Source organism: Varanus komodoensis, unplaced genomic scaffold, assembly GCF_004798865.1.
Source record: "Varanus komodoensis strain SLA01 unplaced genomic scaffold, ASM479886v1 scaffold11, whole genome shotgun sequence".
NCBI lineage: Eukaryota > Metazoa > Chordata > Lepidosauria > Squamata > Varanidae > Varanus > Varanus komodoensis.
This window is the reverse complement of record NW_025335317.1, coordinates 23,716,010-23,738,784: the sequence shown is the minus strand read 5'-3', so window position 1 is coordinate 23,738,784 and position 22,775 is coordinate 23,716,010. Positions and strand designations below refer to the sequence as shown.

The following is a 22,775-nucleotide window of genomic DNA, read 5'->3' as shown; positions in this document are numbered from 1 at the left end:
CTCAGCTTCACAACACAGGTATGCCTTCCAAACATGGAAACCACCTCGGGACCTATTGGGTTAGTAGCCAGAAGGCTTTCATGGCTTTCCCTACAGAAGGATAGGGCACTGGATACCTTGTCCCCAGTCTGTGAATTACTACAGAAGTCTCCAAGGGCGCTTGCCCAAACTGCAGAGAGGTAGTTCAAACAGTGGTGGAAGACATTGCCAAAGCGGGGTAGGCTACTCATTTCTCTGTGCCGTTCTTCCACCAGTTGGGGGTTTCTCAAATCACCATGACATTGGAGTGCCAGCCTCTGCATTCTCTGTGTTTCTAGTGAAACAGCTGATGCCATTTCAGACATACAACAAAGTTAGCTCAACTTCAGCAACTTACCATACAAAGTTGCTAGACACTGCATTGTTAGCAAGCCAGGACAGGCTTTGCAACACTTGTAGAAGACAAAACTGTGAGTTTAAAGCATCTCATTCAAAAGCACAATGCTTTACAACCTGCTTTAAATTTCATTCTGGTAAAAGTGGATTGGGAGGATTGTTGTTTTGGTTCTCCAACTGAAGCTGGCTACAAAAACTTGAAACTTTATATATTTTTTTGTGCTTTTCCTCCTTATTTTGCTTGCTGTTGCTGACAGTGTTTGTCAACAATTATTCATTCTAATATTTCTCAGACTTGCACATGGTAGGCATGTCATGAGTGGAGTCGGCTGGGGCCAGGGGTCAGACTGGATAACCCAGGAGGTCCCTTCTGCTCGTTCCATTTCTATGCGTCTATGTTTCTCTGTTCAAATGGCCCTCACCTGCACCAGCAGTCTGCACCTTTAAGGCAAAGCTGCAAAGGCTTAGTAACCTAACTCTCTAATCAAGAGGAATATGCCTTTTAATAAGAAGATTCCTTTGAAGGGGGGAAACTCTTACCAAGTGCAGCACCCCAAAACACCCCACAAGTAATTGGCCAGAGAAAAGCCCCAAAAGTAGTTGGCCAGAGGAAGGCTACATAGTAAAAACACCACAGTTATACTGTCCCAGAAGGGAGGGGGGATAAGAACAAAATGAACTTTGTGTAACCCACAGCTAACACGCTAGCCTGACCTCGAATACAGTAATCAAAGGGACAGTGGAAACTGGTTCTAGCCACCATGAATGTTACAAATGTGCAGGGAGTAAGAACATGGCAAGCCTGTGTGAATCTCGAGCAGATAAGAAATAGACATGGGAAATGTCTGGTCCTTGACAGAAGAAAGGACTCTTTCTCCAGCATGGGAGGGGGTGCACACATTGATGTATTGATGCATTAGATGTGTATTAGGTGACCTAATTGGTTACCCAGGGTATAAAACGCATGTACTGGGGTGCAACTTTCGAGACACTGCTTTGGGCTGAATGTCACCTTTCGTCTCCCTTTATTCTATAGTGCACTAGAATAAAGCTGATTTTGGCTCTAAGTCTCATCTCAGGCTCTGTTTGGTTCGGGCCTGGGGTCCATCTGGGTTTGCCCCAGCTGTTGACTGGCTCAGTCTGGTAACACATTTATCCAAAAATACTTCAAAAGGTAGCCATTCAGTGTGTATCCATGAAAAGTAACTTCCATTTTCTCACCTACCTGTTTGATTGCCACCTATTAATCATGACATGATTTTTAAAAATTTGACCTGAAAGTATTGTATGAGTAGCAACCATGAAAATTTCCTTGGATTGGATTGGGTTGTCAATAGAGTGAAGCACAAGAATAAAGCTCAGTTTCACATTTCTGTATACAGAGCACACACAAATTCCATCAGCCATATAGCTTTAAATCCTGTCTTGTTTCTTGCATGGGTCCAAGGTGGCTTATATAATCAGTTCTGTGATATAGGTTAGGCTGAGAGTTAGTGCCTGGCCCAAAATCACCAAGGAAACATCTCGGTTGAGTGGCTTCTTGAACCTAGATTGCTCTTCCAACTCTCAGTCTGATACCCTAACCACAATGCCACACTGGCATTTGTATAAGCAGCATTGGCAGCAGGGCCTCCTTCCCCCTGATATCTTCATATGATGTGAATATCTGCAGGAATGGGTCATTTGGACCTACTGCTGAGCAAGTAAAGCTTTTCTGCATCTAGAATCTTGTTTAATCAGGATGCTGTGGCGTGTAGAGTTTGTGCACACATTGCTGACAAGTGTACAGGTGGGCACCAGTGAGAGGACTGTGTGGCACATGTAAGAGGTGGGACTTCGTGGCCCTGCTCCCCCATTGCACTACATGGAAGCTACAACACCCAAACCAGGCTTTTGCATGACTAAATACTGCATGTGGACTGTCTTTCTTGTGCATGCTCAGGCACTCATGGCAGATGTGAGAAGAGTGCACATGCATAAAAACATACCAGGACTGGAAGGAACAGGAAGACTGTATACCTGTGGGGGGGGGGGACTTGTAGCCCTTCAGAAGTTTTCTTTTATAATTCTCATTGGACCAACCGACATAGCCAAGGGGGATAGATGATGGCAGATGTAGAGCAAAATATCCAAAGACTTCAAGTTGCTCATCTTTGCTGTAGCTCAGTTTCCCAGAATCCACTATAATTTAGGCTACACTCTAATTCTACCTTAGACCCTTTGTTGCCATTCAACTCGGGTTACTGCATGCCTATTATAATGCCCTAAAGAACATACAGGTAGAAATCAGGTACCAAATATTAGGAGTGTTTCCACAACTCAAGCAGCAGTTCTGGGAAATGACTGCTCCAGGGTAGACACACCTAGGACTTCCCCTCTTCTTCCCAATGTACTTGTTTGCGGGGGAGGAGAAGGCATGCAGAGCCTTGCCTTCTCAGCTCCTCCATCTTGGTCTTTTCTGAGCAAAGCTCCACTTCCCTGAATAAACTGTATTCTGTGGCAAACTATTCCAGACAACTTCACTCAAAGCAGGCGGAACTGTCTCAGACATTCTGTTGCATCACATCTTCCTAGCTAACGGTTCTGGGGCTTGCAGGCCACAGGCAAGCAAACAAGTAAAAGAAAGGTTCTGAACATATATGCATGAAATGGCAGAAAAGGGTTAAATATCGAAGTATTTTATATTAAAACTGAATTCTAGTAACCATACCAAATTCAGAAGACATTTCAATCGAGATGCATCAGTAATACATTCCAGGCATACATTCCAGTTCCATGTGTGTAATAAATATGCTATAAAATATTACTGGATATATACTTTTTAAAAATTTTGAGACGGGATAGTACAACTTATATATTTGGACTGATGATGATGAACATAGCAGTATAAGATCGTAAAAATGAGAAAAATACATTTGCACTTTTAAAAATACCAGTTAAATTACAAAATGGTAACATCACTTCTATTTTCAATGCCCCTTTCAGAGGTCTTGAATATAAAGGCACTGTTTTATTTGCATGCTATCTAGCAGTGTTACAATGGGAGCCACTGACCAACAGCTTCTGGTCCCTAATCTCTATTAATTCCAGCACAGCTTCAAGGAGGTCTCAGGCAAACCTTCTGCCAGTGGCTGCATTCATGTTACACAAAATAGAAGAATACACATATTCTTTTGTCCTAAAGACCCCAAAGTGTTAAATGCTAGAAACATTTTTAAAGAATTCTCAAATGCAGTTTCAAGAATGTAAAAATGTATTTGTTGCATAACTGTACAGAAAATAGCAATATTACACCACAACCTTTGAGAAATGGTTCCTTTCTAGAAAAGATGGAAGGCAGAGCTTTGAAAAAATGTTGTGAAGCTCTGTAAATACCGCAATCCCTATGTACTCTCTTGGAGTAGCCCAGCTTCTCCACAACTTAGGGGGGCACTAGCAGAGAAGGATGGAATCCCCACTCCACTGTGGGATCAGCTCGCACTGGAGGATAGAGTCAACAGGCCATTGGATAATGTTCTGTGTTTTGTTATAACCCAGCTATATGGGTTATAATAGGGTTATAGGGCTAGCAGAGAAATCTTCAATAGAGTTCAGATTTCTAAGCATCCAACCCACAGATCCTCCAGTGGTCTGTTTTTTCCTGAATTGCTTTAATCCATAAATTTGCAAATCTTTTTCTAATTTTCTCTGTAATTTTATGCAAAGTTAGCCATAACAAAATATGAAAAATGAAACATGGACTAAGCCTGTATTTTGGAGAGTATGATTTTACTTAAATGCATGTGCATGCATTGATGCAAAATTTGATTCAGTGAGTGGATGATGGAAAGGAAGGTACCTGATCATGGAAAAAACACAGATGGAATGGACTTTACAATGTCTGCACATCCCTGTATGTATTAAGAAAAAACATTCTTTTGGTCCTGCACTAGAGGATGCTGTGACCCCCCGCTCTGAGAACATAGGGAGGACCTATTTCGGACTAGCACCAGCAGGAGAGGTGAAAAAGTAATCATAGCAAGTCTATAGTACCACTGAGTATTCAAAGCATCTCATATATATTATAATCTCAATCATCCTTAAAACAACCCTGTAAGTTAGACAAGTATTAACAAGTACTAATCATGTTGCATAGGCAGAGAAAATAATGGCTTATCTAAGACCACTGGAGTTGGTGATTTGGAGAATTTAATTAATCTCTCTCTTAACTAAGACATGACACCAGCTTAGAAGTATTACTTCACAGTCCTACTATGAGCTGGTCACAGACTTTGTCTTTGTAAAACAGAAGACAACGTTCACAAAGGCACACTATGACAAACCACATCAGCATTCGTGCTCGAGGTAAAAACACAGGTGGGAGCCTTGCCAATGAACTCTACTAATAGTCTGGAAAAAAAGTTACTACTGCTAAAAGGTCTTTTCTGCGTATTATCAAGCACAGAATATGGAATGCAGCCCAGAATGTTGAGTCGTCAAAATCTTGCCTTTGGTTTGTTGAGATTTTGTCATCCTCATGATTGTATAGAGAAGGATTAAACATGCAGAATCAAATCAGTTAAAGATTAAGAAAACAAAGAGCTTTAAAGAGCTGTGTGTCCTGCACAACTCTCTGTTCTTTTTTCCTTGGAGACTTCACAGTTGCATTCATGCCCTGGCCCAGGCTGTTTGTAACTCCTTTTGCTGAACAAGGTCCTTGTGCAGACAATTTCCAGAATTAAGAACCCACTGAAGGTAAAAGCTAAGGCAGAACTAAGCTATCTGGCACTATGATTTATACAAACATCTCAGCACCTGACTTCTCAAGAGCAAAATACTTTTCTGTAGTGAACTGAAAGGGAGAGAGACCCCCGAGAATTAGGGTTTCTTTTCTTGATAGTTTCAGATCAGGGTAAATGACTCTGAATCAGTGGCCATCAAATGCCTGAGAAAGGGAACCTTTCTCAGATCAACGCAGGCCATAGAAGTCCAATGTGCTGCAGAGGATTCTGGGACAATTTCTTCTACTCTGTTCATGTGGGATATGGACCTAGATTTTTGGGCCTCACATTTGCAATACTGGAACTGCAACTGTACTCTAGAAAAACACTCTCAATTCCCCAGTAAGACCAGATCAGGGGGGGAAAGGGGTGGAAGTGAACGTGCTGTCTTTAATGTTAGGTTTATCCACTGATGCAAGTTTATCAGGGACATTTCTCCCATTAAGCAGAGTGAGGTAGCTACCTCAAGGAGTTTATTTTGAGTGTCATGAAAGGGCAGCAAATTGAGTTATTATTATTGTGCTGCTATGGCTTGTGACTTTGCTCTCACAGGCACCCCAAAAAGTTCATTGGCCTTGTGGCAGGGACTGGGGGAGCAACCTTCTTGCTGCTCTGTCTCAGGCAACAAAATGTCTGCAGCCATCATTGCCAATTCCCTATAAACTTCCCAGAACCCTCCAAATTCCCTTGGAACTGTTTGAAAACAACCAGTCTAAAGCCTGGTCAGCCTTTTATAACCTGAAATGGCGAGAGAAAGCTGGTGTGGCTTCTTGTCCATAGTAAGAGAGATTAATGCTTGGGCAGGGCAAATATTAAGTAACACCCATCATAATTAGAAGGACAACAAGAGTGGGACATGAAATGACAAAAATGGGAATGGAAGGTCAAGCAAAATGAGGCAGAAGCCAAGCTTTCAGTCTGCTGCCTCTTAAAAAAAGGAAAAGAAACAGACTTCTATCCTTGATCACTTACTTGCTCTATGCACTCAACTGCACACATCAAAGAAGAAAGATAAATAGTTTGCTAGCTTTCAGCTGCACATTAAAAAAACCTCTTTTACCAGGTCTGTGACAAATTACAATATGGCTTTGGATTTCCATAATCTAGATCTATTTTTTTTTTCTATCATAAAACCTCTTCTATGGCTTTCCTTTGAAATGAAGAGGAAATTTCCTATTAATTCCAGAGGGGGGAAAGCTGGGCCAGAGCCAGTGTTTGGCTCAGTGAGAAAATGCCCACAAGGAAAGCAGAAAAATCCAGAGCAGATGTAGTACAATAATGGCATATAAATCAGTAGGGGAGCATCTTTAAACAAAGCCACCTATGGGCAAAAGCAGAATTAATTATTTTTTCCCAGTGACATGTAGTATTCTGTCAACACTTTCCATGCTTTCGGTGCCATGAATCCATCAGGGGGATTTTCACCTTCACGGGCCAACTTCCTCATCCGTGTGCCGGAAATGAAGTCAAATTCATGGTGTCTATGAAGAAAAGGGTAAACGTCCATGAAGACAATGGGGAAAAGTGCAGGAGCTGCATCTTAGCTCATCTTCTGTACACAAATTAATCTGAAACAGTTACATGTGGTGCATGAAATAATAAGGATCCAAACTAGACCTGTGGCTGGAAACATATGGCTTGCATTGTGTGAACAGCTCCTCAGCTCTACCAGAATGGAAGGACAAATGTCAGTGCTGCAACTCACACGGTTCTCCAGGAGCAAAGCAAATGCATGAATCACCACATCCATGCTGTGCCTTGCCCAGGGGCACTTGATTCTGTAGTTTTCCATAGTGAAACCTGAACAAGCTTTTGGGCCATGCACCCAAGGGAGGCAGTTCAGATTAGGGTTAGGCTGAAACAGAGCGGTGCATTTCATGAACATTTTCAAACACACATACAGGGCTGCATTCACATGTCTATACATCATGGTCTCACATGACATGAACGGGCTTCAGCAAGCCTTGGACTTGTGTCTCTCTCTCTTCCTCCCATAAGGTCCAAAGGAGGAGTTTGGAACCCTTCGCATCCTAACCCTAGCTTGTGGTGTCATTTGGAGTGATAAGCTGCTGCTAAACCTACCTGTGGTTAACACTTTCAGACCTACCATGAAGCAGAGTGAAGCACCTGAAAGATACTGGAGTGTGTGTTGAGCGTCTCTCTGCATTGTCCTCTCATGATCTTTCACTCACAAAAGTTTGTGGGTGCTTTTCACAACATCCTAAGACCTCTCCAATGTTTTCCAGCCATTTTCATGGCATTTTTTTTAAGAGCACAAAAAGTCTGGCATTATTTCCTATTACACACCTTAATTCTTCAACCTGGCTGTGTATTTTTTGCAATTGTACTCCACTGCAGCACTTCCTTGTGGTATTTCCATCATAAATATAGGAAGGCAGAGAAATTAAATCCAGGGGGTGGAGGGGAGTGTGAAACTTCTTTCAATAATGAACATGGAAGAAGAAAGCTCCATAAAGTCATGGAGAAGCCCTGAGTCCCCCGCTATTTCCCTGTCTGCACGTCACACAACTTGACCTTTTCTCACTAGGCCAGCCACCTGCCCTCAGATGTAGCACAGGATGCTGTTCTGATTCCTGAGATCAGAAGAAAGGATACAAGCAGCCAAGCTCCTAGGGAGCAAGCGATCACAACAAGCAAACAGGAGTTGATCAGAAGCAGTCAAGGGGGAGGTAAAAAACCTACCAGTTTAAGCTGAAAGTTAAAGCAATTTTGCATTGCCTCAAGTGTAACAAAGAAGTTAGAAGTGCAACCACAAGCTGAGGCAAAAGAGGAGAATCCTGAGGGAAGAGAAAATGAGGAGGAAATGCCCTGGAAAAGGGGGACAGTTAGGTGCAGAAGAACTAGAAGGCATTCTGCACCAGTGGAAGCAGTGGAACTATGGGACTGCTTTAAGTTACTCAAGGATGAAACTGCCGGGCAGCCTGCCATGGAAGAACTGCAAGTCACTCCATGCAACACTGAACAAGAGGCTGAAGGTCAACCAAGAAGTGGCAATGACACCAAGGCTTATGAGAACAAGAAGAGAAAGTGTAAGTTCTGGGAGACTCCCTGTTGCATGGGAGGGAAACACATCTATGTCAAGAAGACCTGTGGACTTGTCAGGTATGCTGTCTGCCTGGAGGACAGATTACTGATACAACTGAAAAATTGCCAAGGCTCATACAGCCCACTGATGTGTATCCCTTCCTTCTTATACATGTGGGAACAAATGGCACTGCCAAGCAGAGCTTTGAAGAAATTATGTCAGACTTGGAAGCCTTAGGGAGGAAAGTCAAGAACTTTGGGGCCCAGAGAGATTTCTCTTCTAGTTCTTGGAAGAGGAATAGATAGGGAAAGAAAAATACTCCACATGAATGTCTGGCTACAAACGTGGTGCCAGTGTGAGAGATTTGGATTTTGGGACCACAGGCTACACTTCCTGGAAGGTGCACTGCTGGCAAAGGATCGGTTGCAGAAAGAGTGTGCCTGGCCACAACATGAAGAAGTTTATCAGGAATACATAACCTCCTGTGGGTTAAAGAGTCTGTTAAGAAGGCTTTGACATAAACACGATATCAAATAAATGTGCTAAGAGATAGTTTACTAAAATTTTAGTATCCCGTGAGGGAAAAAAATAGTTCTCCGATCTCCCTTTTGATGTCCCAGCTTGATGCATATGGAAAACTCTTAAGGAGAAATAATGATCCTATAACTTATTGAGATGGCACTGATCAATCTGAATGAGTCAAATCTTGGCAACAACTGAAAGATGGAGGGAAAAACATATAGTGGCTTGTTTATCATCAATTGATTTCAAGACTGAAAAGGGAAATATAACTAGGAGAAGGCATTTTAAGAGATTTGACAGATTTTGAAAAGCTGAATGATCACTTACTGGAAAGACTACAAACTGTTATTACATTATGATAGTGAAAGCCATCAAGATAAGAAATGCATATTAATTTGGAAACAGATCTTTGGAGAAGAAATATCACTGGGCCAGTAGGAAACTCTTTGGAAAAAAGATATTAAATTCACTGCTAGTCAAGCATTAAGAGAAAATTAGTAAAAGATGTTTTATCGGTGGTATATCACTCCAAAAGATAATGAAAAAATAAGACAAGAACTACAATGGAAAATGCTGGAAATGTAGCAGGGTGGATGGAACTTTCTCTCATATGTGGTCGACTTGTGAAATAATTAAAAAAATGGAAATTGACACATGCGGAAATGCAGAAAATGTTCAAAACTAAGTTTCCTATGAGTCCCAAGAATATGCTTTTGAATATAATGCCAGAGATGCTTTCAAAAAGTATGTCAGAGTTATTCAAGTATATGACAATAGCAGCAAGAATCACAATTGCTTCTAAATGGAAATCATTGGAGTCCTCAACAATTGAAGAATGGAGAAACACACTAGCAAAATATGCTGTGATGGCTCGTATGTAAACAGAACAGTGTTAGAAGAATTCAGTACAATATTGGAGGGATGAAGAACTACCGGATGAAGATTTGAACAAGATACTGGACTGCACAGAAATGGATAGACTGACTTTATCCCTTAAGGAAAAAGAAAGGTACAGTTTACTACCAAACATGGGACTTTTTCTATCAATGGCTACAGAATCAGAATTTTAATTCGGGCTGAAATACATAGCAATTGTAGAGAGAAATAAGACTTTGTACACAGTATGTTTGAAGTCTTTGGACTTTGGACAAGTGAAGGATATAGTCTGTTTGAGAAGAAGAGAAGGAACAGGAAGAGAGACGGAGTCACACTATATGTTAAAGATACATATCACTGCGCAGACATACAGGAAGATGAGTTTAGTAGCCCCATCAAGAGCATCTGGATTAATATAAATGGGGCAAGGAATAAAAGGTACACAGTGGTTAGAGTCTATAACCAACCACCCAGTGAAGAAGAATATGAGGATGAAACTTTGAAAAGCAAATTGGCAGTGTTTCAAGGAGGCATGATGTTGGCATTAAGGAGGACTCCAATTTCCCTAATACTGCGAAACAAATTCTGCCAAACACAGCACCTCCAAAAGATTCCTACCATGTGTTGGTAATAACTTCCTCCAAAAGAAAGTGGAGAAAAGAACAAGACGAATAGCCATCCTTGACTTGATACCAACCAACAGGGAAGACCTAGTGGACAAAATGGCAGCTACAGAAATGAGATTCAAGGTGATCTTGATAAGTTGGAGCTCTGGGCTGAAAACAGCGAATTCAGTAGAGACAAATGCCAAGTTCTATACCTAGGAAAAAGAATGCATTGTTACAAGATGGGTAATACTTGGCTCAATGATACTGCAAGTGAGAAGGTTCTTGGAATTGTTGTAGATCACAAGCTGAATATGGGTCAGCAATATGATGTTGCTGCAAAAAGGGCAAATGCTATTTAGGCCACTTTAAAAGAAGTATTACTTCCAAATCATGTGACGTACTAGTTCCACTTTATGAGGGTGCCTAGAAACTCTGAGTACTGGTTGGGCCTCATCTGGAGTACTGTGTCCAGTTCAGGGCACCACAGCTGAAGAAAGATGCAGACAAGCTGGAAAGGGTTCAGAGGAGGGCAACAAGGATGATCCAGGGACTGGAAGCAAAGCCTACAAACAGTGACTGAAATAACTGGGCATGTTTCGCCTGAAGAAGAGAAGACTGAGAGGAGATATAGCATTCTACAAGAACTTGGAAGGCTGTCACAAAGAGGAAGGACAGGATCTTTTCTAGATCATCCCAGAGCACAGGACATGGAATGATGGGCTCAAGTTGCAGGAAGCCAGATTCTAGCTAGGAATCAGGAAGAACTTCCTGGCACAGCAGTATGCTGATGGATCCCATGACCTGGGGAGGTTGTGTGCTCTCCCACACTGGAGGAATTCAGAATGCATCTGGACAGCCATCTGAGAGGGACGGTTTAACCCAATATCCTGCACTGAGCAGGAGGTTGGACCCAATGGCCTTCTGATCCCCTCCAACTCTGTCCTATAATTCTGTTGAAGTGGGAAGGGCTGTGGCTCACTGGCAGTTGCCAGTGGTCCAGGTTCAGTCCTCACCATCTCCAAGTAGGGCTAGGAGAGACTTCTGCCTGCAACCCTGCAAAGCTGCTGCCACTGAGTATCAGCAATTCCGGGCTAGATGGACCAAGGTGAGAAACTGCTGTCTGTGGTAGGTTGCTATTTGTCATGCCACTTACCTGTCTGGATCATAAAAAACCATCGCTTTTTGGACTTTGTTGTATGCAGCTACTCGGAAGGGGATGATTTCCACAGAGGTCAGTCCCGGAGCCATACTGAGCACCTTTCCTCCTTGTGTGGGCTCATACAGATCTTTCTTTGTCTCTGGGTGGGGCATACCTGCTGGATCCCGACCCACGATGTAGAAATTGGCCCCAGCAATCATTCGAGCCCTGCAGTGCCACTGAACCTAAGGAAGAGCACTCTTGTTGAGAACAATCCTTCTGGCATTCATTGCTTTTAAAAAATCCTGAATCCACTTATCTGGGAGCAGCCCCCAGTGGTAGGCACTTGCATCTGAGTACACAGGCATGGGCTGGTTCTGTTACAGATGTCAAACAGGCCTTCAGCTGCCAAAAGGTGCAACTCTGTCTCTGGATGCACACTAGCATCACTACAGCATCACTTCAGTGTTTTGATGGATTTCACACCAGCACACTCCCTCTGGCCTCTGGCCCCTGTCTCCTTTGAGCTGTTCCTTAAACCCTGCCTCCCTCAACAAGGTGGCCTCCAGATGTGTGGCCTTCCCTTGGGTTGCAATACATATCCTATCAACTCCTGCCAATCCACTGTGGAGGTTGAGTGCTGTGCTCCAGCACATGTGGATGATGCTGTCGGGGGAAGGCCAAACATATGCATACACATCCCCATGTTTTGCACCAGATTACCTGTCATGCTTTTCCCCAAAGAGTCCTGGTAACAGTAGTACAAGTTGCTTACTTGGCAGGAAGCACCACTGGGCACTGAAATTTCCTTCTGAACATACATGTATAGCATTGCACTGTTTGTGCAGGTGGTGGGAATTGGTTGGAGATCTGTAAGCTCCTCTCACTGAACTACATTCCCCAGAATACCTGGGGGAGGTTAAGTCTGTGATCTAGAGTTGGATGGGCCTTTGATCTTGGTCTGAACAAGTGCAGCAATTCCTACTGTTACTACCACCACCACCACTCTTATTAAAGCATGGACTTTACAAAAATTGCAGGGAAGAACACTTGACAGTTTAAGTACTGACAGGGGTTAAGCAAGGAAAGCAAAAATATGAAAAAAATGCATGATTATAAAATAATGAACAGCAAATTAATCAACATTGAGTTTGTCTCTCTTTGTTTTTAATTTATAAAAACAGAGGAAAGCTCTTAAGGAACTTAGTCACAGGAAGAAACAAAAGGGGACGGCAGAATGGCAATTCCTCTTTCAGTTCTTCTTACACAGGGAGTGTCATACCTCTGTTGGTCCAGCATACAGCATTGGAGAAGGGAAAATAGCAACTACTGTGGACTTGGGATCCAAAACATGCTCCTCCAGCACAGCAGCATGTTGCTTCATGCGCCACTCGAGGGGCACATCGTCATCCTTGGTCCAACCACCGAGAGGGTGCAGGAGCAGCACGGGATGCTTATAGCCTCGTTCTAACAGGCGGCGCTTGGTGTCCTGCATCAGCAGAGCATGCCCATTGTGGACAGGATTGCGCAGCTGGAAAGCAAACACTGCATCTGAAAAGTGAGATGAAGGAAACACAGAACTCAGAAAAGCAAAACAGGCCACACTGAAGAACAACTGTGCCAAGCAGGGCAGAGCGTGTAAGAAACAAGTTACAGTAAATACAAAGCTTTTAATACCTGACTGCTTAATACATATGCTCCACATGCATGCACGGGCGCACACACATGCACTTGGCAAAAACAGGCAAGGGAATTCTGACATGAATTTAATTCAGTCTTGCTTAGATCCGCTGTGTAAATAATGCACAGACATCATTTATTTGATAGGAAACTAATAGGGCACAATCCAGCCATGTTCAGTTCTTTTAGTGCGGTCCATACACACGTACCTGGGGATAGTCCCATTGAATTCCATGGGGCTTACTTCTGTGTAGACATATATAGGATTGAACTGTTAGTTCCCAGTGATTTGAATAGAGGAGAATAAAACATTTTCAATGTTTTAAATAAGTTCCACCCCTTATTTTTAACTCAAACTTGCAAGTCTTCCCATTAAAACAGCAATAGAATTGCATAATGACACTGAAATGAGGGGTGGGGGCCCTTATCTTAATGAGAAATATCAACATCCCAGGTCAAAAGCTCTCCCAAACAGCTCTAAAAGGGGCAATTCAAGCCTAATACAGCTCACCAGCCAGGAGCATTGCTAGGAAGATGAAAAATTGGGGGCCTGGGCCCACTGGGCACAAATCTGTATACATTTTTCCATATGCTAATGTATATAAATATGCAAATATAAAATTTGTTGTTTATTAAAATTTTATAGAAGGTAAAGTCAGTCATTCATTTCTTACACTCTTACAATAGCATAAGTTGTTCAATTAATTTGCACTTACTGCATATCAACAGTTCTTTAGTTACAATCAATTTGCAGTGGTAAAAACGGGAAAAGGATTTTTTTTCATAAACAATTCACAACATCTCAAAATGGCAACATCTGCTCTGAAAGTGAGTTTCGAGAATTTTACAGGGTGCTAATCCAAAAGATGCAGCGCCCTTGAAAATCGCTCACATGGCAATAAGCTAAGACGGATTGTTTCACTGGCACACTGAACATTCTGGGAAAAGCGGTGGGACCAGGGCCCCATAGGCCTGCAGGCCTAATGAAAGCCTTCCACCAGCCAAGTTTGATGCCCCCTTAGAACTCAAGAAAACTCCTGCTTAGCTGCCCTTCTTAGATTGCAAAAATGGACCTGCTGATCACCTGAAAGGCAAACAATTTTCATCTCGGTGTGCCATCAGATAATCAGCCCAGTTTAAACCGCAGGCTGGCTCTACTATGCAGCAGGGAGATGTGATCTACTTCTGAAGAGACTATGGAAGAAGTCTCACCAGGCAACTGGTTTCAGCATGTTGAGGCCTGATCCTTTCAGATTATTTATTTTTATTATTGGTTTAATGAATGCATATTCCACTTCTTCAATAGAAATTGTGCCCAATGTTACATAGCACAAATGTGACTACTTACCAGCATTCATTTCTCTAAACTTTTGCCTCAGTTCCAAGGGTGTCAAACGGTACTGGTCCAGCTCATCATTCCATTTGATTCTCTCTAGTACAAGGAGGTCCCCACCGGCCAACCAGTCTCCACTCTCCATCACCATCTATCAAAAAGCAGTAGCAGATACTTTTAAATAAAGATATTTGCAATTATAACATCATGAAGGGTGGGAAGCCTGCAAGCAATACAGAGAACAAGAGCATATGCAATCACAATAACTGGTTGAGAAGTGTTCACTCTTCTGTTTCAAATATATGCCTACATAAGCATCCAGACGAAATTGAGGACTGTAAGATATGCTTTCACATAAAGCAAAAGCAGGAAGATCTTCTGTCCACTGAAGAAGAAGTGGAGGATATTTATTCTTTCAGGCTTAGAGCATAAATTTCTCATAATAAATTTTCCATCTCACATGTGCACCTGTAATACACACACAATTCCCAGAAACAAAATGTGTGCAGGTAGTACATTCTAGCCAGAAAGAAGCCACCACAGTTCATGCCTACATCATATACTCTGCAATGCAAATCCATATTCTTTATTATTAATTATTTATTTGTTATTTACTGGATTTCTGACCTGCCCCGTGAGCCACACAGCTACCTGTTCCACCAGATAAGGCAACTCTCCACTGATGAAGCTGCATAGAGTATGACACATGCTAATTCTCTATTCCATTCCTATCTAACATACTGAACAAGCACATTATTATAGTCCAAAATACATTAATGGGCAGCTCTTGCAGGTCTGGCTTCCTGTAAAGAACAAATTAATTCCAATTAGCTCCAGCAACAGTATCAGAGGTGCTGAAGAACTCGTTGCTGGTGGCCAACAGCGGGCACCAAAATGTGCTATAGCTGATCTCACGTATACATTCTGCCAAAAACCCAAGTCCTCCACAAAAGGATTCCTCTATAAAGTTAATTAACTATGAGACTAAGGTTCCAACAGCATCTGACATAACATTATATGCCATGTGTTTCTAGCCACCAAAATGATAAGTACAGCCATTCCTTTATTTTCAGTGTGCCTAGAACCAAGTGCCATCCAGCCAGAAAGTCCGGTGGCAAAGAGTTTGACTTCAACACAACCCATGGAGGAGTGTAAAATGACAGACAGACACAGACACAGAGGTACCAGATAATAGATAAGCCTTGCGATACAAACCAAGATCTGGGAAATTAAATCCTCCCTTCCTAATTGTCAGCTGCATCCTCTTAAGCAAAAACTGAAGAGGAGAATCTGCCAAATACACGTCAATAATACTACATTGAAAAAGCATTAGCGAATATCTACATAAATATTATACAATACATGCATTGTTTGTAGTAAGACACTCATCTGAAATATCTAAGTCTTACCTCAGATACTTAAAATAAGTGGCACCTATAAACTCAATTTAATCATTTAAGAACTATCTAGGCACCTGAATTCTAAGAGATGCTATAACATCTGGACTCAAGAAACAAATGCCATTTAGGGCATGATCCAGCAGGGATGCCCATACACCTCCAAACTCGCGGTCTCTTTTATGACCTTGGAGATGTAGTCAATGCAGCTCTTTCCATGTCAGCTGCAGGGGCAGGGAGAGAGGGGAGCAATCCAACACAGATGTCCAGCTCCAAGATCCAACTTTGGATCTGGGAATCTAACAAATCCTATGCCCACCTAGGTACTGTCTGGACGCCACCAGACTGCTCTGCTTCTAACTAGATATTATCTATTGGAATTTGGATTTTGACCAAGTAATTGTGCAATAAGCATGCTAAATTTTTTAACTTATCTCAGGCACTAAACTACGGTTAAATAACAAAAACTATAAAGCTGATTATATTCAGCCTGCTCATTCACAAACCCATGGATTTCTCTACCCTGCCCAGGGTTCCAGACAGAAATCATATGTCAAGGGAGAAAGAAGCCAGCTCTGCCTTCCAACTGTACACACACTTGAAATAATTCCATCTGTCATCACTCATGACTTGGGAAGGACATTTAAAATTCTAGTTCACATTGAAAATTCCTGTGGAAAATTAAAAAGGGGGTAATAAAAGTAAATAAATATAATGAAATATGGGAAGATTTCTAAAAGCAGTAGGGAAAGGCTATAAGCCTAATCAAGAATATATGAATTTTTGGAGGGGATATGGATATATTATAAAGTATATATTGTTAATTGCTATATTATATGGAGTAAAATGGAGATATAATACTGGTCTCCTGGGGAGCGGGCACATGATTTTGTGTGTGTGTGTTGTGTTCTTTTTAGTTATCAGTTGGGTTGCAAATGTTAATATTATTGATATATTTTGATATGTACTGTATCTCAACTGTTTGTATTTATGTTCTGTTCTGTTAAAAATAAATTAAAAAGGGGGAAGAAAAAAAAAGCAAAGAAGCACCAATACTTTATATGTTTCAAATATTTTCCGTCTACCAAAAAACTCAAGGCAGTTTACAATCCTGTATTCATCTCAAAACAACACTAACCACCAGCTAAGGTATGAGGACAACTAAAGGAGAAAGAACAGTGGTTCTTTTGCAGCTGCCCCATAACATTAAAGCAATGGAAAGTTTAAAACACAGACATCTGATGTTCCTATGCTCTCCCAAGAACTGAGTTTTACACAACTTGCAACAAGAAAAGATACAAATATGCTCTTGGAAGAGCCCTGCAGTTTCAGCCTGGAAGGCTCTGCTTCACCCTGCTGTTGACTCTACATTCTTTGTTGGCGGAATGCAGAATAGATTTTCTCAACAGGGAGTTGAGTTATTCATATTTAAGCTTGAGTTAAGTTTCCATGTAGCCTGAAGTGCCTGATCCTGCCTAATCTTGGAAGCTAAGCAGGGTCAGGCCTGGACAGAAGTGGGATGGGTGACTTGAGTGTATGATTCTATGATCATTGCTGTCAACTGCCTAGAGAGCTTTGGCTATGGGCAGTATAAAAATAGAATAATAATAATAATAATAATATTTATTTCTGCAAAAGAGATGTCTGTGCCTCTGTTTACTTACTTTCACATGTGGGTGTTTTGCACACGTGGTCCCCCAAATACGTGCACAGCGTTCTTCCTTGCGGTGCTCAAAAAATTCTGGGTTTTTCAGTATTGCCACCCTCTTCCCATTGTACTCCAGTGTAAATGCTTTGCAACCTTCCAGGTGGTTTTTGTCTTCAGTAGATACAGGCAACACAATGGGAATGCTCAGGTTAATAACACCATCTGTTGAAAGAACAATGTCATATGTTAATGCAGGTTTTCAAACATACATGAAAAGGATGGTCATCTGAAATCGTTGCAAAAGAAGAATACCCTCATTGAGTGGGCTTCCTTTATTAAACCGATCAATCAATATGCAGAGTGACTGTTTAAACTAAACAGTCACTCTGCATATCAGTATTACAATGCTGCAAAGGCTTATGGGATGTAGGGAAGCAATTGAGAAAGTAATCCATGGCTTGCTCCATCATCTGGCAGTCAAATCATGGGTTCACGCAAGGTAAAATGCATGAGTGAATTAAACCATTCATGGGTTTTCATTATATATGAACCACGTAAACATAAATCTAAACTAAATGCTAACATTATTAAAAATGCAATTAAAATCTGATCCATCCTGGATTCAAAGCCTAGAAGAATAAACATGCAGTTGCTTCATGCACAAAACCCAAGAAGTTAGGTGCAGGTGTGTCTTCCTGGGAGATCATTCCAGAGGAGGGATGTTGGATTCAAGAAGCCACGGTCTGCAGTCACACACAATTGGGACCTGGGTACTAGGCTGATCACTTGTGACGTGCTCTATGAACCTGCCCACAGTGGTCTCCAGAGTTCTTCCTCTGGGGCAAGGGGCACTCTGAGTTGAGTCTCTGAAGATGACTAAAAGGTCATCTGCGCCGACATGCGCATATAATGGCAGGCATTCCTTCCTTCCAATGCCCAGGTCCCAAGCCATGTAGAGCAACTTGATCCCCTTGGTGCAAAATACTAGGCAATGTAATTAAAAATACTGGGGACGCAGCAGTTAGCCTAACCCTGCTGCAGGGATTTAAGGCAAAGACCAGCATTCTGGATTGTGCCTAGAAAGGGAATGGAAACCAATACAGTTGCTTAAGCTCTCAGCAGGTAAGTTTCCATAGACTGGTCCCACTTCACAGCCTAGGAGTTACATAACAGCAGCTTCCAAAGAGTCCTCAAGGACAGTCTCACACAGAACACATTCTAGTAATCCAAATCTGTTGCTTGTCTGAGAATGGATAACTGGTTGGGCTAAGTGTCCAGGAGGGCTCGCAGCTGGTGCCCCAGCCTTACCTACTGAAAGGCACTCTGAACCACAGTTCAGTGAACTAGATGTGACACTGATATATTTCTTTTATTTAGAATGCTTCCACCATGCCCTTCAGGGTTTCTACTCCAAGGGCAGCCTACTTTAAAAGAATAAGAAACATAACCATTTACAGTCCATTTTAAAACCATTTGCAAGCATTAAAGTAGCTTAACAGTAGAAATGTCCCACATTTCAGCAGAGATCAAAATGGCAGCAGGTACAGGGTGTGGCAAAATACCAGCATGATGCTGGAGTGATAGAATCCCTTCAGCTTGACTTCTAATGTTCTTGCTCAGAGTAAGGTTGTCTAGTAACCTTAGGCAAAAGGAATTACTTAATCCGTGGGTTAAAACCATGTGAGTTTTCAAGTGTTTTGAGGCTGTTGCTTGTAGAACGGCTTGACAGCATACCAGCAAACCCCAGCAGAAAAAGAAACATGTCAAAAAATGTCAATAGATGCAGATCTGCCCCAGGGAGTGACTGCAGCTCAGTATCAGAGCTCATGTTTTGCACAGAGAAGGTCCCAAGTTCAACCCCAGCATCTCTAGCTGGAGAAGGACTCCTGCCTGAAACCCTTGAAAGCCACTGCCAGTCAGTGTTGACTAAACTAGGCTAGATTGACCAAGGCTTTTTCTTAGATTGAGGCATTCCATAACTAGGATCAACTGGGCTGTCATTCATTTACAACACTGCAAAGAGCGGCAGAAGCGCTTGCTCACTGGCTGAATCAGGATCAGCTCTGTGAATTTATCCCTGTACGCACAGAGTATTGTGCCTCCTACTGGAAAGGAAGTAGAAAATTCTTGCCTGTGAATTTCTGTTCTCTGAGCTTGCAGGAGCCTCGAAAGAACAGAGAAACACACAAGCACAGAAACATGTACAAGTGCTTGCCCAACTCAGAATAGAAGGAATAGTGAATTCATAATCAGAATGACCCAGATTTTTGATACAACAGACATACTGATGAATGGTTTGTTCAGTTATTCTTTCTTTTACAATCAATATGACTTTATACAGCTGGTCTCCAGTTCCTTGTGTTTCAACAAATAACATTTAAAATCAGAATTAATTTTCTTTGAGATTCCATCAGATTTCACCTTAAACAACTCCTTACAGATTACAAAAAGAGTAATTTTTTTTAGTTCTTTATACTTTATCATATGCTTTGTGCAATACTGTTACTTCTTCTCACGCAACATTGAATAATTGCTTAGCTGTTTTATTCTGTTGCTCATCCTGTGTCTCTAAATGAGGACATTGAAAAAGAAAAAGCCAGATAGACTGCCAAACATAACTTTTACTTTAAGTTCAGGCCCCAGAGCAGTTGATTTTCCATGCAATTAGAGGAAACTTACCCATTTGTGTTAGTTGCGGGGGTGGAGGTTGCTTTATTTTATCCTTTTAAATATTATAAGCTGCTTTGAAGTGTGTTTAGTTCACAAAATGCAATCAGTGATCAAACAGAAACTAAGTATGACAGCAATTGGTTTAAGCATTGAATGCAAACAATTTTCATAGTGATTTCAAAGTCATCGTTAATGGATACTATTACTTGCATTTTCACTATTCTAATTATCCTTGAGATTGTGCATCTGACTATGGGTTGGATCCAAAGAAATGTGAGCAGAATGGCTTCACCCATTAGTGCTGAACAGTGAAGATGTGACTCAAATCATGTACAAAGCCAGAGCACAAGCCGTTCCCTAGCAGGAAATTTCATGTGACCAAGTAGCTGGAGCTGCATCATAATGTGCAATGGGATGGCATGGCTAAAACTAGGTACTAGGGGTTGGATCCTGATTTATGCTAGGTCAATTGTACTGATGGAAATTAGCAGCTCCATCTCTTCCTTCCCACAACAGCCCATCCAAACCTGAAAATACTTTCTGGAGAGCCATAAACTCTGTTGAGAGGGGTGAGCTGTGGGAGCTCCTCAAATATTGAGCAGGACAGCCTTCCTCCAGCAGACGCTTTCCTCTCATGGAAGGTATATTCTGGATCCAGCTCACAGAGAGCATACAGTTCCACACTGGCTGGAGCACAAAGCATTTTCCACTGAGAAGTCTTTGCAATAGTTACTTCCAAGTACAGTCACTTAAAATTGCTATGCACTAAGTGAAAAAGTAACTCTATTGGCTCAGATAGTTCCATGCAGCAAAACAAGTTCAATTGTCTTCAGTGCAAATAGTTTCCCACTGGAAAGGAAGGCTTTGGTTGGCTCTCAAGGCCAGGGGATTTAAGTAGATGGCTGCTACAAGCACTTTTAAGCGGTCTTGTTATAAATAATGGAAAGGCTCATGATAGAGAGAGATCTAGTGATGATAGGGAAGGGAGGCTGGCAGCCACACAACACGGCTTCTGCAAAAACAGGTCCTGCCAGACAAACCTTGTGAAATTCTATGACAAGGTTTTGAGATGGCTAGATGGAGGGGATGCAGTGGACGTGGTTTACCTGGATTTCAGCAAGGCCTTTGACAAAGTGCCCCATGATATCCTGGTGGAGAAACTGAGGAGTTTTGGGATACATCAAAGCACTGTCCAGTGGATTAGGGCCTGGTTGACTGACCAAAAGCAGAGGGTAACCATTAGTGGGGAATCATCGGGATGGCGGTCAGTGACAAGCGGGGTCCCCCAGGGCTCTGTCCTGGGGCCGATCCTGTTTAATCTTTTCATTAACAACATGGAAGAAGGGGTGAACAGTCTGCTGATCAAATTCGCAGACGATACTAAAACTGGAGCAGTGGCCACAACTGAGGAGCAGGTACTCCATATCCAACATGATCTGGACAGACTATGGAAGTGGGCAGGAGACAACAGGATGGTGTTCAATGTGGATAAGTGCAAGGTCTTGCACTTGGGGCATAGGAATAGCTGTCATAAGTACAGGTTAGGGGACAAGTGGCTGGAGAGCAGCACTTGTGAAAGGGACCTCGGGGTACTGGTTGACTGCAGGCTAAACATGAAACAGCAGTGTGATGCGGTGGTCAAGAGGGCGAATGCCATCCTTGGTTGCATAGCCAGAAGTGTGGCTTCTAGATCAAGAGAGATATTACTACCACTCTATATGACTCTGGTACACTCGCAGCTGGAGTATTGTGCTCAGTTTTGGGCCCCTCATTACAGAAAGAATATAGCCAGGTTGGAGTCAGTGCAGCGTAGGGCCACAAGGTTGGTGGCCGGTTTGCAGGGGATGCCGTTTGAGGCGAGACTGAGGGAACTGGGTCTCTTCAGCCTGGAGAAGAGGAGACTCAGAGGAGATATGCTGGCGACATACAGGTATGTGAGGGGATGTCACATGGAGATGGGTAGAGACCTGTTCTCCCCTGCAGAGGAAGGCAGGATGCGCTCCAGTGGAGCAAAGCTCAGGGAACCAAGGTTCCATTTAGATGCCAGGAAGCACTTCCTGACAGTCAGGACCCCGAGGGTGTGGAATGGGCTCCCACAAGAGGTCGTTGAGGCCCCATCGGTGAGGGTGCTCAAAGAAAGACTGGACATGCACATGGTGGGCATGTCGTGAGTGGAGCCAGCTGGAGCCGGGAGTCAAACTAGATGGCTCGGGAGGCCCCTTCTGACTCTCTCTGTTTCTATGTTTTACTCCTGCCATTGGACATTTCTTAGCAATGGGGAAACTGCTTGTGCCTCACTAGGGCTGGCTGTGCATGCATAAGCACAAAAGGAAACAAACAAAAAACCACTTAGAGATGTATAATCCAAAGCAAAAGGATGGAGGCAAATGTTCATCTGGACACAAAAGGCCATCTTTGGAGTTCAGTTCACTTTTCTTGCATGATGCTCTTTCCACTTGCCAATGAGCACCTTTGAATCCAAGCCATGTTGGAGATTTTGTGGTCCTTATTTTATATTCACAAAGGCTACAGGCCATACATATTGGATCCATGCATAATCAGGAACATTAAAAGGGTATATTCATATTGTGATTCAACTAGATCCATTTCACTCTTCCCCAAAGCTCTTTGAAAATGTATGCATTATAGAGATTTTAAAAATCCTGCAATATCTACTTCGTCAACTTGTGCTCTGCATTCATTCCATAAAACAAAATTAAGG

General features: G+C 42.3%; 1 protein-coding gene across 2 annotated transcripts in view; it reads right to left on the bottom strand.

Annotated features, from left to right (window-relative positions):
• Positions 1 to 3,541: 3,541 nt before the first annotated feature.
• PAPSS2 (3'-phosphoadenosine 5'-phosphosulfate synthase 2) overlaps positions 3,542 to 22,775 on the bottom strand; it is a 57,445-nt gene continuing 38,211 nt past the window's right edge. For both annotated transcript variants that reach the window (XM_044420592.1, XM_044420593.1), the window contains 5 exons: positions 17,400 to 17,605; positions 14,354 to 14,489; positions 12,608 to 12,876; positions 11,341 to 11,570; positions 3,542 to 6,616 (listed from right to left, as the gene is read on the bottom strand). In XM_044420592.1, coding sequence (XP_044276527.1) covers positions 6,475 to 6,616; positions 11,341 to 11,570; positions 12,608 to 12,876; positions 14,354 to 14,489; positions 17,400 to 17,605 — 983 coding nt within the window. In that variant the 3' untranslated portion in view covers positions 3,542 to 6,474. The remainder of the gene's footprint in view (positions 6,617 to 11,340; positions 11,571 to 12,607; positions 12,877 to 14,353; positions 14,490 to 17,399; positions 17,606 to 22,775) is intronic.